Raw genomic sequence first — 16,770 nt, 5'->3', positions numbered from 1 at the left:
CGGTGAAGGGCGGGGGAGGCTGGTAGGGCGGCGCGTTGGGGTCCTCATCCCGCAGCGGCGTGTACTCCCCGATGGTGTCCTGGTTGAGTGGCGTGGTCTCTGGCATGCTCTGGTTGGGGTACTCTGGGGGGGGGAGTGGGGCTTTCTCCTCCTGGAGGATGAGGGGCATGCTGGAGGATGGCGGAGGCTTGGAGTCGTCCAGCTCGTCGGCGAAGATGATGGGCACGCCTTTCTTTATGAAGGTGGCCTGGTCTTCGATGGTCAGCTTCCCTTTCCTCTTCTTGCGGTAGCAGATCATGGCGATGATGCCGGCCACGAGGAGGATGGCGGCCACCACCACGGCAGGGATGACAGTGTGCAGGTACACGTCGTCCTCGCTGCTCTTCTCGGGGTCTTTGCCTGCCACCACCGTCGGCGTCGCCTCGGAGATCACCCTGCCGTCCTTGGTCATGGGGACAAACTGGATGTTCCTGCAGCTGCCGGAGCCGACCACTGACACGTTCAGAGGCTTGAACTCGGGCTGCAGGACGTTGGAGAAAGCTGGGCTCGGCCTCCCAGAGTCATCAGCAATTTTTTTGCTCAAAGTCCGGATCTGCTCCCGAGGGCAGGGCTCCAGGGGCAGCGTGTTGTTAGTCCACTCCACGACAATGGAGCCTTTGGCAATGTCCTGCACCGTAATGGTGCTGCTGTTCCTGTCACCGAATGCCAGAGCCAGCTTTTTCACCAGCATGATCTTCTTATGGATGTCATTCACCACCGCATTGTGGTCCCCTTCCAGCTTGGCCTTGAACTTCACTGGAGACTTGTCCCCGTGCGGGCGTTTGTGGACATGGATTTCGAAAGCATCCACGGCAAAAAGCCCGCCCTTGTCAGTGGCGTACATGAAGTACTCGTGCTTCCCGATGTGGTTGCGGTCTGGCATGCCGTACATGAGCTGGCTGGTGCTGTTGAACTGCACCCATGAATTCTCCTCGATCATCTGCTGCTCCTTCAGCTTCAAGGTCAGCTGCAGCTTGTCAGTGGTGGTGTCTTCCTTGTCGTAGAAGGTATCTGACGGTATCTTAACCTCGAAGTAAGTTCCCTCCCATGCGTCGACCCTGTCGATGTGGTTCGTCAGCTTGGGCGGCTCATTGGGCTCCCAGGGCCGGGGGAGCCCGCTCGCTGTGGTGCGCACACGGGACGGTGGGGAGGCTGTTGTCAGCTTGGAGATGGGGGATCTGGTTGTGCTGGGAGGCTTTGTTGGACGGGGAGTTTTGGGCCTTCGAGTAGGCCTTCGTGTTATCGCCGTGGAGGAATCCGTTGTGGATGGCGTGCCTGGCTTCAGAGTGGAGACTCTTGGCTTCTTGGTGGTAGTTGAGGGCGGCGTGATCACGGCCGTGGGCTCTACATACCCGGGCATCGTGGGGCGAATCGGCACAGAGGCCGTGCCCGTGCCTTCTGCTACCCTGGTTGGCTGGATCGGTCCCAGCGTGGGCGTCTGAACGATGGGGCCCCTGGTTCTGATGGTGACCGTGGGTTTCCTCGGCAGGGGAATGGGCTCCCGGACGGGGGGTGCCGTCGTCTCCGTGGGAGGCGCGATGGCAGGTGATGTCGGGGTGGGGACAATTCTGGTGGGCGGTTCTTGTGCGGCAGTGGTGGGCGGCCCGATGGCAGTCAAAGGCGTAGGGGTGGCGTTGATCTGCCGCCGCATCCTCTTTGGGAGGTGAGGTTTCTTGTTAGCAATGTGCCAGCCAACAACAGGGTACCCAAGGCGGGCAGACATGGTTCCTTCCTTAGCTGGAGCCTCCACCTTGCTGATGTTGGGGACACTGTTTTGGCTCAGAGAACATCCCAATTTCCATGAGAGTAAGGCCCCATTTTCCACCACCTTCTTTGCATTTCCCGGTCCAGCCATGAAGGCCGACATGTCAAAGAGTCTGTTATTTACAACAGGAACCAACTTCATGTTATGAAGTTCCACCTCTGAGAAGCTTCTCATTCTGTTTAAGAGTTCGATCCTCTGCTTTGGTGTCATTTTTGTCAAGTCGGCATCCAGAATGACAGTCAGGATGGTGACCGGCTCTTCCGAGCCGCACACAAACGGCGCTGCGTCACCCGTGTCTTGGACGGCCACTCGCACCGACTGAGGCTCGTTGTGGTCTTCCTGGTGCACCTCAACGGAGAAGACGTTTGTGGTCTGTGGCACATAGCTCCCGTTTGGGAAGTGCTGCAGCGTGGTCACCGAGATGTAGTGGACGCCCTTGTCCGTGTCCAGGGGCAGCCCTTCCAGGGAGCTGCTCTCCGCGTTCCAGTGCAACCAAGAAGGCAAGGAGTCCTTCCCAGCTTCGGAGATCTACCAAACAAAAAAAAGATGTTTTTAGAAGTGCAGCATTAGGATAGGTTCTAGCAGCAATAATACTTAAAGGATTAAAGAAGTGTAACAACTGGTCAGAGTACGGCGGCCCATGCTGCCTTCTCTGTATGGTGGCAAGGACGAGCTCTGCAGGGTGCACTGGTCTCAAAGAGCTTAAGGAGCCACAGGAGGTCATAAAGCCCCACAGGGACCCCTCCTTGCTGTGCAACTACCACACAAGTGGCTCATTTTCTCCAAGGGTGGACGGGGAGTTTACGTCATGGGGACAGTTACAAACTGAGGGTGAAGTTATGCCATACAGCCAAGCTGTTTCAACAACAGCCCTCTTACCATTCCTTCCTCTCCCAGCCCTGCCATCTTCCTCCTTTCCTCACTCCATCACATCCTGCAAGCCCATTGCTCCAGCAGCTCAGCAGAACATATATTTTCTCTGCTAACTTTCAGCTTCTTCCTGCTGTCTCCAGCAGCCAGGCTGAACTGGAGGGGCTGGAAGCTGGCAAACTATGGCTCAGGCCACCTTTAGTCTCAGACTCAGCTTTAAATGAAGGATTTCACTTTTATATAACAACTTGCTCCTGCAAGGGAAAGCTTTGTGTCAGAGCACAGGCACCTCAGAACCTCAATGCACTATATACTACTTCTTTTAGGTCAATGGCAATACTTGGCTTTCTTTTTTTTTTACACTCCCCTGCCCCAGAGGACTCCCCTTCCTGCCCTGGGTTGTAGCTGAAGGTGAGTACAAAACCTCAAACTCCCCAGCTCCCAGCAGCTGACATCAGTCTGTCTGCCCTGTCGGGCTGCGTGGTGGAAGGGGTGATGCTGCCAGCTCAGTGGGCCGTGACATTTCCCGGGGCTGTAGGTACTCCAGAGTGAGTAATCTGAGCTTTGTAACCTCCCAGGATCGGAGGCATTTGGCAAGTGCCCTGGCTGGGCTTTCCAGAACTCCACAAGGCATCTCCCCTTGACACTGAGAGGAAAGAGGATGCTTTGTGGCCCATGGAGACACGTTCAGCAGCCTGGTTTGAGGCTCTGGGCTCGCTGCAGTCCAACACTGAGCCATGCTCCAGCTCTCCTCCTGAAAGGATGCTTTAGTTCTCTGCAGCTCCCTAAGGCTCATACATATTTCATAATTTACCCAAATGCAAAGCTGGGTAAGGAACTTCACAAGGAAACCTGCCTAGCAGGAGTGCTCCTGGGTCCAGCAGTGGTGCAGAGCCAGGGCTGGACTCGCCAGACCGCAGGTCCTGCTGGGGAAAGCCCCTGGGATGGACAAGGAGTGATGCCCAGTGCTGTAGGGCTGGGCAGACCATGAGTGCTGGGTGCCTCTCCCACTCCCTGGCTGCAGGCAGGATTCAGGCAGCACCCTGGGGCTCACCCACACGGTGAGGGTTTCAGCACACTGAAGGGTCTGGATGTGCAGCTCGGCAAGGATAATGTAGGACCTGAGCGTCTTTTGGCAAGAGCAGCACAAGAAAGCTTTTGTTCAAGAGCCACAGAGGGTTTCAGCCACGATCATACAGGCAACACCCTCATTCCTCTCCTCTGTGAAGGACCAGCCCTGCTTTCAGCCAGCCTGGACAAGCTGGAGAGCACATCATGAGACACATGCTGGGTACAGTTTATAGAGCAGAGTTTAAAGCTGTTAGCACAGCTTTAGTTAACTCCTCCTCAGCAACATCCCAGAGCAGGGAATTCAGATTCCCACTTAAAACAGTTGGAAGAAGCTGTCTCAGGGGCCATACACCCCAATATATCCCACCTGGACTGAGACACTGAGACAGGAACATCCTTCCACTGGGCCTTGCTGTGTGTCCATGTGTATGGTAGAGAGCAGAGGGGTTTGGCAGGGCTGTGGTTGCGTATGCTTCCCCTCTGCCTCAAGAACAGCAGCTGCTTTTAGCCCAGCCATCCCAAAGGAAAGGCAGCCCTTCACCTGAGCCGGGCACAGGGAGCCTCCCTCCTGCAGGAACAAAGGACCGAATTGTCCTTCCTTGGCAACTCTTCTGCCACAAGAGAACAAAGGCAAGGTCTGCTCCTGCCCTTATGTTCCTTTAAAAAAGTGTCATTTCATCACACCCTCTAAAAACTGAGATGCCAGGACAGTGCCCAGTGCAATTCAGCATTTACAGTAGCAGGAGCTGGATGGTGCCACTCTTTGTCCTCTTGTGCCAAAATTAGCTACTCACCTGCCCACTGTGGAGGAGGGAAGGCTGGGCTGGGCGCACATCAGGAACAGAAACATGGGGAGCCAGGACAAAGCCACAGCATTATTGAGGCTTACACAATCAAGAGGAATAAAAACTTTAATAGCGAGTGGTTAAATTCACTCTGAATGTGTAATTTTAGGCTACATTTGGAACAAATCTCCCCCTTCTGTGCACTGTGCAAAAGCCCTTAATTACAGGATCACACACTCCATACAGCTTTCCTGGGAGCCAGGGTTTTCTGGTGCTCCCCCTTCCCTGGGCATGGGGCATGACTTGAGGAGGTGACTCTACAAGCAGTGTTACTTTACCTAATCTCTGGACACAAGATGATTCTCCCTTCAGTCATGTTTGTTCCTACATTGACAACCAAACTCACTTCAGAAAGGTGGCTGACCCCACATGCAAAAAAAGACAGTGAGGAAGGCATAGGCCAGTCTGAGTATTCCTGCTTGGAAAGCCATTTTTAACCTACAGTTTGCATTTAGGGCCATGCTAGAAAATGAAGCTGCAGCCAGAGAGATTCACACCAAAAACTAGGCTCTCCTGAAAAACAAAAACAGGCCAGGCAATCACCGACTGGGACAACTTGTTCTAGCAGGGATGCGACAGTTGCAAAACATTTATAAACCCACTTAAACTTGATTTAAAAAGAGCTGAGCTAGTTCAGCTGTATTCAGTCTGCAAGGAGATGTGGACTGTTTCTAAGGGCTCTGCAAGAGGTGATTAAGAAAATCAGATTTAAGTGGATTATGCCTATGAAGTCCACGAAGATACCTGTGCCTCCCCTGGGAAATCTTTGGGAAGGCAATAAGTCACAAGTATTCGATGCCTCGGCTCTGCTTTAAACACAACTACTGCCCTGGCAGCAGAATTCATCCATGTTCATGAGGCAAAGGAAGAGCCCAGAAAGATTAGAGTAGATAATCAAAGCTGTTAGGCTGGATAAAAATACTTGTTCCTAAACAAACAAGGACCAGCAGAGCCCTTGGCGTGGGTCTGTCCTGGTCATAATCACTGCTGTATTTGTGTTGGTGCAAAACTGGGAGCAGGGAGTCCTGGACTCTGTTCTAGCAATGTTTCCTTCAAATATTGCTTCAAAGGGTATTTGTTAAAGCTACACAGAGTTAATGATTTAGGATCTCTACTTTTCACGTTAAAAGTTTCCCAGTTTTCTATGTATGCAATAAGTATCAGCCTTAAGCCCTGCCATTTCCCCCAAGGGGTCTGGTTTCAAAATAACTGTTCCGTTGCTCAATTTAAAAAAAAAAAAAAAAAAAAGCTGTCTTTGTTTTCCAATTATTTGAGAAAATTATAAATGAATGCTTATCAGCTAAAGATTACAGAAGCCTGGCAGTGTACTGAAGACCATTAAAAAATAAGCCATGATTTTGATTTTAAATACATACAGTGGTCTGGCGGGTTTTGAAGACCTTGTTCACAAAATCCTTTCAGATAGACACGGCCTGTTATTTTTAGGCCAGCCAAGAGCAGTCAGCTCATGACAGAAGATAGCTCAGTTTGATTTGTTTTTTTTAAACTTGGATCTTAAAGCCCTGTAGCCAACAAGACAAAGATAAGCAAAGGAGCAGTGAGCAAAACTGCTGCCTCGGAGGGAATTCAGGCAAAAAACGCATTCTTTCCTACAAGAGTGCCCTCTAATCCTCCAGGTATTCAGTCCTCCTCCTCCTCCTCACAATGAATCCTCCAAAAAGGAGGCAGTGAGTGCTTTGCCAGGAGACAGGTACTATAGGATCCTGCCACAAGTCTCCCTTTGGCACACCACTATGAAATCCTCCCAGCCCTGGAAATATCTGATGGGATCTCCTGTGTCTGTGCTGCCAGACCCTCTCGTGAGCATCAGCAGCTGGGACTTGGCTCCTTTCCTTTCAAATCAGTCCTAAAAAGCCCCTGACTGCTTTTGGGCAGAGTGAGCATGGACAGTCCTGCAGCTCTGCCAGATCTCCCACTGGCCCCTTCCCCTCTCCGTGTCCAGCTGCTGCTGAGAGACAGACCCCGTGCCAGGGATTTTATCTGGGGTGTAATTACCAATGACAATTTACTGTAGCCAGACTCCTTCAGCATTACCCCCCCCCTCCCCCCAGCTAGCAAGGAGGAACATGCTGGCTGAGCCCTCTCCACCCGAACAGAAGGCGAGCTGAGCTGTGCCCAACCGACTGACCCAGCCAGTGCCACACCAAGTCTGCAGGCTCAGGCTTCTGCAAGCAATTAACCAGCAGGCAGGGGAAGAAAATGGAAATTCAAACGCAATTCAAATGCAAATATAACTGCAGAGAAAGAGTCAAGCCTAAGCTGTTTGCCTAAGCCCAAGCTTCATCTTAACCCCCTGCTAATGCCGCTGCACTGGCAGTGTTGGCAGAAGAAGAAACACAGAGTCTCAGCCCCAAATAGGATCTATGGGCAGGCAGATTCCTGCTGCCTTGTCCCACACAAATGGGGGTAGAGACACCAGTTTCAGATCCACCCCAGTGATGCTGGAACTGTGGGCACTGCAATGTCTGTGGGTCCATCACATGCATTCCTCTTCTTACCTGACACAGGCTGCACTGGTGCCTGCAGACATGGGGCTCAGCTGTCCATGCACCACAGCCCCAGACAGATCCCAGGGTGGCAGAAGCTGCTATACTGGGTCAGGGAATGTGACAGTGCAAGGCAGGAGCTGGGCAACCCTCAGACCACAACAGCTGCCAGAGCCTGCCAGAGTTCAAGAAGCGTTTGGACAATGCTCTCGGGCACGTGGTGTGATTCTTGGGGCTGTCCTGTGCAGGGCCAGCAGTTGGACTCGATGGTCCTTGTGGGTCCCTTCCAGCTCAGGATATTCTATGATTCTACGAAGCTGTGAGTCTTTGGCCCCAAGGAACAGCCTTGCCAGGAAGGCTGGCCTGTGTGCATCCAGGAGATGATGTATGAAGGAGCCTCCAACATTACACCCTGCTCCTTTCCTCAAATACAACAGAACTGTAAACTAGGACATCAGACAGGCCGTGCCTAGAAACACGAGGCCCAGAAAACAGTGGTGCAAAGAGAGAGTGCACCTCTCAGAACCTTCTGCTCACTGGGCACAGCTATGGTTTTGCTGCATCTGCACTGTGGGAAAGCTCAGGCTGGAGAAAGGAACGTTGCGTGTACTGGGCACAGAGAGCAGGGAGGAATTGTAGCACAAGTGCTTCCCCACGGAGGGGACTGCAATACCTGCCAGGGTGTTTGGGTGTCCTCAGCAGACACTGCTCCTCTGAGCTGCTGTGTGCCTCGGACAAAAGGGCCAGGAACTCATGGACAAAAACAAGCTTCTCCAGGACATTTCATGCAGAGGCACCTACCCCTGGAAGTCTAAAAACAGCCCAGAGACTTCACTGGCCCTCAGAAGTACGTCAGTCTCGGTGACCCAAGCCTTCATTACCAGCAGGAGCTCACCACCTCTGTTCAGAGACTGGAAGCTACATGGGGACAGGACAGCTGGTAATTGGTGCTTCCTTCGTGCACAGGTAGGTCAGGATGGTTGAACTAACCCCACACTTAGGCTGGTCCCAGCCAAAGCCCAGCAAAGCTCTTCCTGCATGTCTCCATGCACTGAAGCTGTTGTTTTAGGGGGAAAAAAAGAAATCAAACCTTTCAGGTCAGAAAGCTGAGCTAAGGGAGAACAAGGCTTGCAGAGGCTACATCAGCAGTCCTGGCCCTCAACTTCAAATTCAAACTTCAGCCTCTGAAGGACCAGGCAGCACAACTACTTGAAGTAGCTGCTCCGCTTTTACATGCTCACGAAAACCTGAGGAGAAGTTTCCATGTCTGCTGCTAATCTATATTTTCCAGCCATTCACACGCAGAAAGCAGCCGCCCTCCTTCGCTGTGGACACAGCCTGCCTTGCCCCAGGAGCTGGGCTTTGTCCGACCGACTCCTCCAGGGTCAGTAAAATGGCTCCGCAGCGGCGCAGGCTGAGCGGCTCCGCCCGGCTCATGCCACCCTCGCATACTCCTGCCATGACGGCTCCTTTTCCAGATGCGCCTCTGTGTTGGCTATAAGGACACTATTCAGCGTCCCACTCTGCCTGGGCAAGGGAACACAACAGCTGTTTCACTGGGAGGTCACTACAAAACATTGAGTGTCCCAAGAAATCCTCCTTTCATCGGTCCATGCAAGCAGCTTGGAAGGATTTGTTTAGCCTTATTGTTGGAGCGGGAAGGCGCAGCCCGCCCGCGCCAGGGCTGGGGTCAGCACAGGCTGCCCACACCCCGCTTTCTCCCTTGGCTGGGGGGCGAGCACGGGGCAGGAAAAGCCTCAAACAGCTTAAAAAAAAAAAAAAAAGTTCAGTCGAGCTCTTCTTTCAGCGCAACTTTTTGTAAGCGAAAGGCCAAAGGGAAGCAAAAATACCACAAAGGAGGGATGCCAAGTGCTGGGGGTTTAGTGCTGCCACCACACAGCTAACCAGCCCTGGCAATTTATTCCTGCCATCAGCAGATTGCTGGAAAGCTGGCTTTCAAGAGCACAGTAAGGAAAGGCAGACCGGATCTCGCAGTCTCAGGTCTGCTCCTTCACAGAATTCTCATTACCGTTGCATCCTCTGGATGCTCAGAGCAACAACCTGTAAGAGTAGGACAAAACAAGGAACTTCCCAGCCCGTCTGAAAATCCAGTTTATAATCAGATCGAGTCACATTTTCCACTCCTCCAAATTCAGAGCTTGTTACTAAGCACGCACTAAAAATGCCAAATTCCCTGACTCTGTCTCACTGCAGGAAAAAGATAAGCATCCCCCTAAGCCTCCCCACAGAAATCTTATCAGCTCATCTCATTGCTCAGATTGCAGTGTGGCAGCTAAGCAAAGCCCTGCCCAAGTCCTCCTTTGCCTGGACCTGTTCCAGGCACTGTCATTTATCCCTGTGTGCTCCCCTGTAAATAGCGGCTGTTGCTACAACCCCCAGTTAGTCCAAGAAAACCAGGGACCCCAGGGATGAGGTGAAGCTCAAATGCTTTGACACAGAGAGCCTTTTAAGATACCCAACTTAATGACACAGCCCCTCGGGAGCGCTCTTTGCTTCTCCTCTTCCTTTGAGAAATGCCACTTTAATAAATTTCACATTCAGTTAAAGTGCTTTGAAATAAAGATCACTGCAAGAGGAAAGAAAAAAAAAAAATCAGTATTTTGTGGTTTTCTTCCCTGAAAGCAAGTGTGTCCTGGCACTGCAGGCTGGCTGCCAACATCCAGCCCTTCACTTTGGGGTCAGAGCAGGGTTGAGGTGAACTGCACAGCCCCGACAGCAGATACCCATGTCAGGACTCCTGCAACCCAATCCCTGTGGATCCTGTTTATAAATCAAGGTCCCTGACGTCTGATGAGAGCAGAGATGTTTGATAAAAGCCACTTCAACAGACAGCATACAGAACAACCATTGGAAAATTAGGCTCCTGCTTGGAAAGTTTAGTGGTGGACTTGGCAGTGCTGGGTTAATGGTTGGACTCAATGACCTAAAAGGTCTTTTCCAACCTAAACATTCAATGAGAGCAAGATTCCTTTTTTCCCAGATGGATATCCAGTACTCTGATAACCTCCAAACCTGCTCCATAGCTGCCCTGTGTCAGCTGAGTGAGTGAATTCAGTTGTTCTAATCACTTTGCCAGCAGCTATGTTTGCTCACAGCAAGAGGTTCTTGGGGCCTCTGCTACGTGTTTTACGTGTTTTCCCAACAAAGCGCTGGTGAGACCGTGCACTTCAAATCCCAAACTAATCAGGGGCCAAGACACAGCTGGGAATGGTGAGCCTGTGCTCACCTGAACTCCTTGGCATCAGCTATGAACCCACAGCAGACCCGCTCCGTGGGATCCGCCCCACACCAAACACCACCAGCCTGAAGACAGGTCAGCAGCTTTACATGATCCTCGAGGAAGACACAGCAAATCTGCTCTGGCAGGGATGCGTCTTGGGAAGCAGTGCACAGCAGGAGCTTCTCTCCTTCCAGCATACTTTACAGATCCATCTTTAAATAAAAGCCATTTAATTGCATGTCTTTATGTACTGTGGGCATATGCATTTAGGATATCAGAGACTATGCAAGGGCTCGACTCCTTGCGGGTATTGTATCCTTGTGAGGATATTGTCTCTCGGCTGGCGGGATGAGAGGACAGCCAGGCTTACTGCAACAGCCCCCATCCCAAATCATGCACCTTGCCTGACATCCTCTTCTAGGACCTCAACAAGGGGAAGCAGCAAAAACTACAGACCTGGATATTTCAGCTGATGGGCAGATGTCCAAACCAAAGCAAAGCAGATGATCGGAGGATATATCAAACAAGGTTATTTATAGAAGAGAAAAGGAAGTTTCGATGCTTTTATAGGAGGTTCTGGTAAAATTTCATCTAGAGTGTTTTGTATAGCTGTGGTCATGCAAACAAAGAAAAATAAACTCAAGCTCTAGGAGGTGCAGAAGACAGCTGCAAAGCTGAGGGGAGGGAAAGAAAGCTTATTTTATGAGAAAAAACTAAAGAGGTTGGCTTGTTTAACCTAATAAAATCAAGATAGGGAGTATGCCTGTCACCTATAAATACATAAAGGAAGTAAATATTATGAAGGTAGAACCGATTTAAGCTAAAGGGCAGCACACATAAATATTTCTAGCCACCCCTAAATTTAGGCTAGAAGCTGCATTTTTAATCAGAGCAGCCAAGTTCTGGAGTAGCTTCAAATAGAAGTGGAAGGAACAGGAAATCCAGCTGGTCTTTGACCTGAGCATGATCTGTTCTTTGACAGGACACAGCTGAGAGGTAACAGGTCAGACTCCACACAGTCCTCAGTGCAAATGGGGTAAGGAGCTGATGACTGGTGAGGGTACCAGCACCAATGCCCATGGTTATCCTGTCCCAACCAGCATCTGCCAGGAGACAGTGGGAACCTGCACACCCTGACACTACCCATCTGCATGGCAAGGGGGCCGTATGACACAGGGAAATAGGGTGTTTTAACCCAAACCTCTCAAAAATGCCAATGTTTTGGTGTCAAACATGGCAGAAAGGGCTGCAAGGTGCCTTTTGGGAAGGCACAGCAAGGAGTTTTAATTTCCTAGACACCTTCAGACAGCCGGAGAGCAATCTTGCGGCAAGAAGCCTTGCTGTAGTGAGGAAGCTTGAGGACAACATCTGGACTGAGCTGCTGCCAAATTCAACAGCTGGAATACCTGCAAGCTGCAGCTGCCCTTCAGAGGACACGATAATGCCTGACCAAGGCACCAACTTGGGAACACAAGGCACAGGGGAAGGGAGTTACCATGGCCACAACACCTTGCTGGCAGCTGGCTCTCAGCAACGTGAGACTCCAAAATTAAGACACACGGTAGTTTTTCTACTTCTTTTCTGTGCAGCTCGAGCACGTCAGAATAAACTTTCTTTTCTCCTTAACCATAAAATCTCACCTGTTCTCCCAGCAGCTTTGGGGGTGGAAGGGAAACACTGGTGATGGCTCCCAGGAGCACATACCTGACTGTGCAGGAGTGCGTGCCTGCGGGGCACTCCTCCACCACGCTGCACATGCCTGGCGTTGTTTCCATCCCACAACCAAGTTTGCAGAGAAAAGTATTTTGTCTACAGATGGCTGGAATCTGCTTACAAGCAGCAAGAGGATCTCAGAAGGAGTTTCAAGCCGATCGCCACCACAATCCTAGAAACTATCAACGGGAATCATCTAGAAATGAAGCAAATCACACCTTCTCCAGGCTCCAGGGGGAAGCTCCTGGGAGTCTGGGGACATCAACTCTCAGCATCTTCTTTTAAATAAAATTATAGCAAATTTCTTCGAAATTTAAGGGGAAAAAGTATAGGCAACCACATCTCATTGTAAAGCCTGACCCATCTCAGAGGGCACAGCCCTTATTATTTTTTAGCAGGGTTTAAGCACATCAGCAAGATCCAGAAGTACTGTGCTTTCACTGCTCCAGCTGAGAAAGGCAAAGCAGCCTGAGAAAAAGACCAGAGCAATTTGCCGTGAAACTTTCCAGTAAAACAAAAATGCACCTCAGCACCCAAAATTGCCTACGCAGTTCTCACTAGCCAGGAATCAAATCCCTGCAGCAAAGGTCAGCTGTGCTCAGCAGCCAACATGCATTCCCTGCAAGGAGAGCCCTTCCAGAGACAGCAGCTAAGTGAGAACCTGCTGCACTTTTAAAATCGATTTCAAGGTGAACAGATGCAAGATGCACATGGGTAAGCCCAGGAACGAGCATGAAAATCGCTCCCAGAGTATGCTGAACTACACACAACCAGCAGCTGCTGGTCCTGATCCAGCCCAGTCCATTCTAGGCTCTCCAGGCATGTTGGTGTTATCCAGCACACCTCACACCAACACGGCAGAAGTATCGTTTGAAGCCATCAGGTGGGGTGGAAATAATCCATCAGGATTTTCCTGCATCCACTGGAGCTATCAGAGATGATTTTTGTGCCAGGAAAAGACGACAGAGGAAGCTGTGGTGTTACACAAACACTGACAATTATTCCTGCCATCAAAGCAGCTATTAGACAACATTAGAACAAGCCACTTGGATGCAAAATCCCAAACCAAAGTTATCATTTCTGTAACACGAGATCTTGGGCTCACCACACCTGCCTGGGCTCTGGCAGCCCAGTGCTGTCCAGGTGCCCTGTGCTCCGAACAGGCTGCGGGTAAAGCCGGGCAGAGACCTCGGCCATGGTCAACTCAGCGTCACTGAGACCAGCCCAGCCCCTTCCCCAACTCCTTCCACGCCTTCCTCCTCCCTGTCTGACTCTCTGTCAGTAACAGCTGCATTCTTTGGATTTTCTGCCCACCCAGCACCCTCGCTAGAGCCAGCAGGACCACATACCAGGATTGGGATAACTGTGTGACAGCACACAGAGTTAAACCAAACCTGCCTTCAAGCAGAGGCTGAGCTGTCAGACTTGCTCCTGACTTGCTCTCCATCTCCCTCTGATCTTCCAAGACACTCCAGAAGCTTGTCCTGTTATAATGCTTCTAAAAATGGATATTTAAAACTTATTTTCAATTTTGCTCTTTGGAAGGTAATTCTGTTTTTTAAGAACAGAATTTTCTGAACTCCACATGATCCAAACAAACCCTCCCAGGACAGGACTAACAATGAGCACACCTGTGTTCAGACACATCCCTACCCTCCTCTGGGCTATTCTAACACACTCCTGCACTCAGGACTGATTCCAAAACTCAGTTTTCAGGTGCCTGCAGTGCCAGCAGCGTGAGGTTTAAGTCAGATAAGGGGGAAAGGCTCCCATCTTTCCCAAGAGGACTTAGGGACAAGGTCAGGAGAGACTGTGTCACAGGCAGCCCAGAGCCCCGTTGGCAGGACAGAGTCTGTTTGTCTGGCCATGTTTTGTTACCACAGTGAAGCAAACTCCCCAAGCCTGAGCAGCAATCCCAGGGAATCTGCAGCTCCCTGGATCCTGAGGCAACATCTCCTCACAGATGTGCCCATCATTCCACAGGCAGAGCATCTGAGTTTAAATACAGCCAACAGACCTGATTAGTCATCCCTGAGAACTTTCCTCTCTTTGTTACAGAGAAAGGAACTTTGCAATAAGGTGAGACTTTTATTTTTTAATAAAAATCCTCCCATAGTCCTACAAAACATTAAGGTTGCTTCTCAGCCACCCTCATGACCCAGGTCGATAATGGGGTGACTCACTTGACTCCTGCATGAATATAACTGAAAATGAGCCCTCAGGGAATGGCGTTTCTCACCTGGACAACTTCTCCATTGGAAGCAATTAAATCTGTGGGGATGGAGACTCTGAAGTAGCGTCCCACCACCGCAGAGCTGTCCGGGATGCCCACCACAGCCGGCACAGTCTCCCGGAGGTCCGAGAGCACGGAGTGCATGGAGGCCTCCAGTTGGTTTTCCCAGTCCCGAACCACTTCTGCCGGCTCGCTGGGCCAGTGGCAGTGGGCAGAGGCTGCCAGCAGCAGCATGGGGAGCCAAGTCCTCCCCAGGAAAGGGGGTTGCAGTAGGCATCCAACAGTCATTCTTCCCAGGAGCCTCGGTAACGGTGCTCCAGCCAGAAAGGGGATCGCAGGGAATCTGCAGGCACGGCAGCGCAGGCAGGGGATCCACCAGTCCTTCACAGCAGCCTCATTCTAGGAGTCCTGGGAACCTGGTTAGACATGGGAAACCCAATCAGCACATTAATTATGGTACCCAAGCCATCCATCCAACACACACAGACTTTGCAATGGGCAGAGGATACTGGCCACGCGACCGTCTGTGCCTCAGCTTTTGATTTAACTGCAAGCTGCCACTGCCATTAAAGAGAGGAAGGGTTTCTCAGCTCCTCCTCTGATGTACAGCATCTCCAGAGAAACAAGATCCTCCTGCTTTTCCACACACATAGCTGTGTTCCTGCTGTTCTGGAGCCACAGCATCCTGAGACAGCCACAGGTAGGGAGACAGGGCAGATACAAATGAAGCTGAGATTGAGCACAGTGCTAAGAGCTGACCTCTCAAGGCAAGATGAAGTCAGGCTGGGACATCAGTGGATTTAAATGCCAGTTACCCAGTAGGAAGGTCCCAAGAAAACCCCGGAACTCCAAAGCTGTCATCCTGATGGATTGATGCATGACAGATGTTTCTGCTCCTCTGACCCACAAGCCTGGTTTTCAAGCCAGGTCTCCTCTCAGGTCCAGCTTTTGGTATTAATGTTTAGAGTTGATCGGGGGGCCAGCAGTACACACCCCCAAATAAGACTGGAATGAGCTGTGCACACACCTTGTTCCATGCTGCCATCCAGCTCCCTCCTGCTCGCACAGCTCGTCTGTCCCCTCACTCTGCCAAGACACATCTCCAGCTCTCCCTCTGTTGTTTTTCTTTCACTTGCTCCCCCCCACTCTCTCTGCTCCCCTGGATCACAGATCTTTTCGCTCCTCTGTTCCTTTGGTGCATTATTTCCTTCCCTTCCCTAGCTGCTTCTCCCTCCAGACCATGTTCAGCCACAGCACACAGTCACAGATCTGTGCCACCATGTTCCTCCTCACACCCTGCTTGCAGGAGACCAATGGATTCATGGAACAGGACAGAATTGTTTGGGACCCCAAGGAAGCTGTACTGTCCACTCTGGCATTCTAGTTTGCAGCCAGCACAGCCCTCAGTAACCAATCTGCTGTACCAAGGGGGACGGTGGGTTATAAAGGACAGGTGGACAGACACATGGACAAGTAGGTGTTAGTCCCAGGAGCACACAGGACTGGGTTCTCACAGGCCAGGCACTCATGCCTTGAACCAACTCCTTTTTTCTAGGCTGGAGAGAGAAGTGGCTCCAAATTCCCAGAGCAAACCCAGCCCAACTTCTAACCACTGGCTCCCAGGGCTCTATGATTTATTTTAGCCTGTTTTGTCTCTGCTGTGTGATGCACATCAGGCTGTCCCAAGAGACCCCGGAGCCAGACCGTGTGGGAAGGGAAATCCCACTGCTTCTCGCCCTTGCAGAGCTCCTAGAGCAACATGACAGGATTCAGCTGACCTGCTGTGCTGTGGCCAGACAGGGTGTATTGCCCCCATGGGCTTGCAGAAGCAGGCAGAGGGTTTGCCCATGCAAGCCCCTGAGCCCAAGGCTACCACAGCAGGCTCTAGGAATAATAGGAGAGATAAGATGTGGTTGCTCATCCTAAAGCCTGCACTCTAGAGAAGCTGAGGGGCAGCCTGCAAGGACCTGCATCCCTCAATGGGCCTTTCACAACAAACCCCACATGCAGAGGGGCTGACACCTCCCAGCCCGAGGTAACGGGCCCAGGGCACTGCTGGAGTTGGCAAAGAGGCTGTGGGTAGTAGGAATTATGAGCCAAATGTAACCTCTGGCTACAGCATCCACGAGGCAGATATCTGACCTGACTGCTGTCAGTTGTGGAAAACCTGCCTCGAGTGAAAAGGCAGAAGAGACAGCAGAGGCAGAATAACACTGCTGGGAACCACAAGGCAGATGGGAGGGTGGTTGGTGTGATGGCCAGCACCACAAGAAAGCCCACTCCCTGCTGCCCTTGTGCTTCCAACTGTCTGAGCTGACTGGGATGGGAATACACCAGACAAAACAACAGGGAAGCCAAGGCCAGGCTGTCCCAAAGGCAACTGAGTACAGAATCATACATAGTATATGCTGAGTTGGAAGGGACCCATTGGGATCATCAAGTGCAACCTCTGGCCCTGTGCAGGACATCCCAAGAATCACACCATG

The 16,770-nt window shown here is 51.3% G+C and overlaps 1 protein-coding gene across 1 annotated transcript; it reads right to left on the bottom strand.

Annotated features, from left to right (window-relative positions):
• Window position 1: 1 nt before the first annotated feature.
• On the bottom strand, window positions 2-14,870 carry DAG1 (dystroglycan 1; the record flags this gene model as incomplete). The annotated part of the gene is made up of 2 exons (XM_029958363.1): window positions 14,291-14,870; window positions 2-2,332 (listed from the first exon to the last, which is right to left on the bottom strand). Coding segments are annotated over exons 1-2 (2,613 nt in total), but the record flags the coding sequence as incomplete, so codon positions are not given.
• Window positions 14,871-16,770: the final 1,900 nt, after the last annotated feature.

Source organism: Manacus vitellinus, unplaced genomic scaffold (genome assembly GCF_001715985.3).
Source record: "Manacus vitellinus isolate BGI_N305 unplaced genomic scaffold, ASM171598v3 scaffold_14_pilon, whole genome shotgun sequence".
NCBI lineage: Eukaryota > Metazoa > Chordata > Aves > Passeriformes > Pipridae > Manacus > Manacus vitellinus.
Note: the sequence above shows the minus strand (reverse complement) of the source record. Positions and strands in the feature narration are given on the sequence as shown.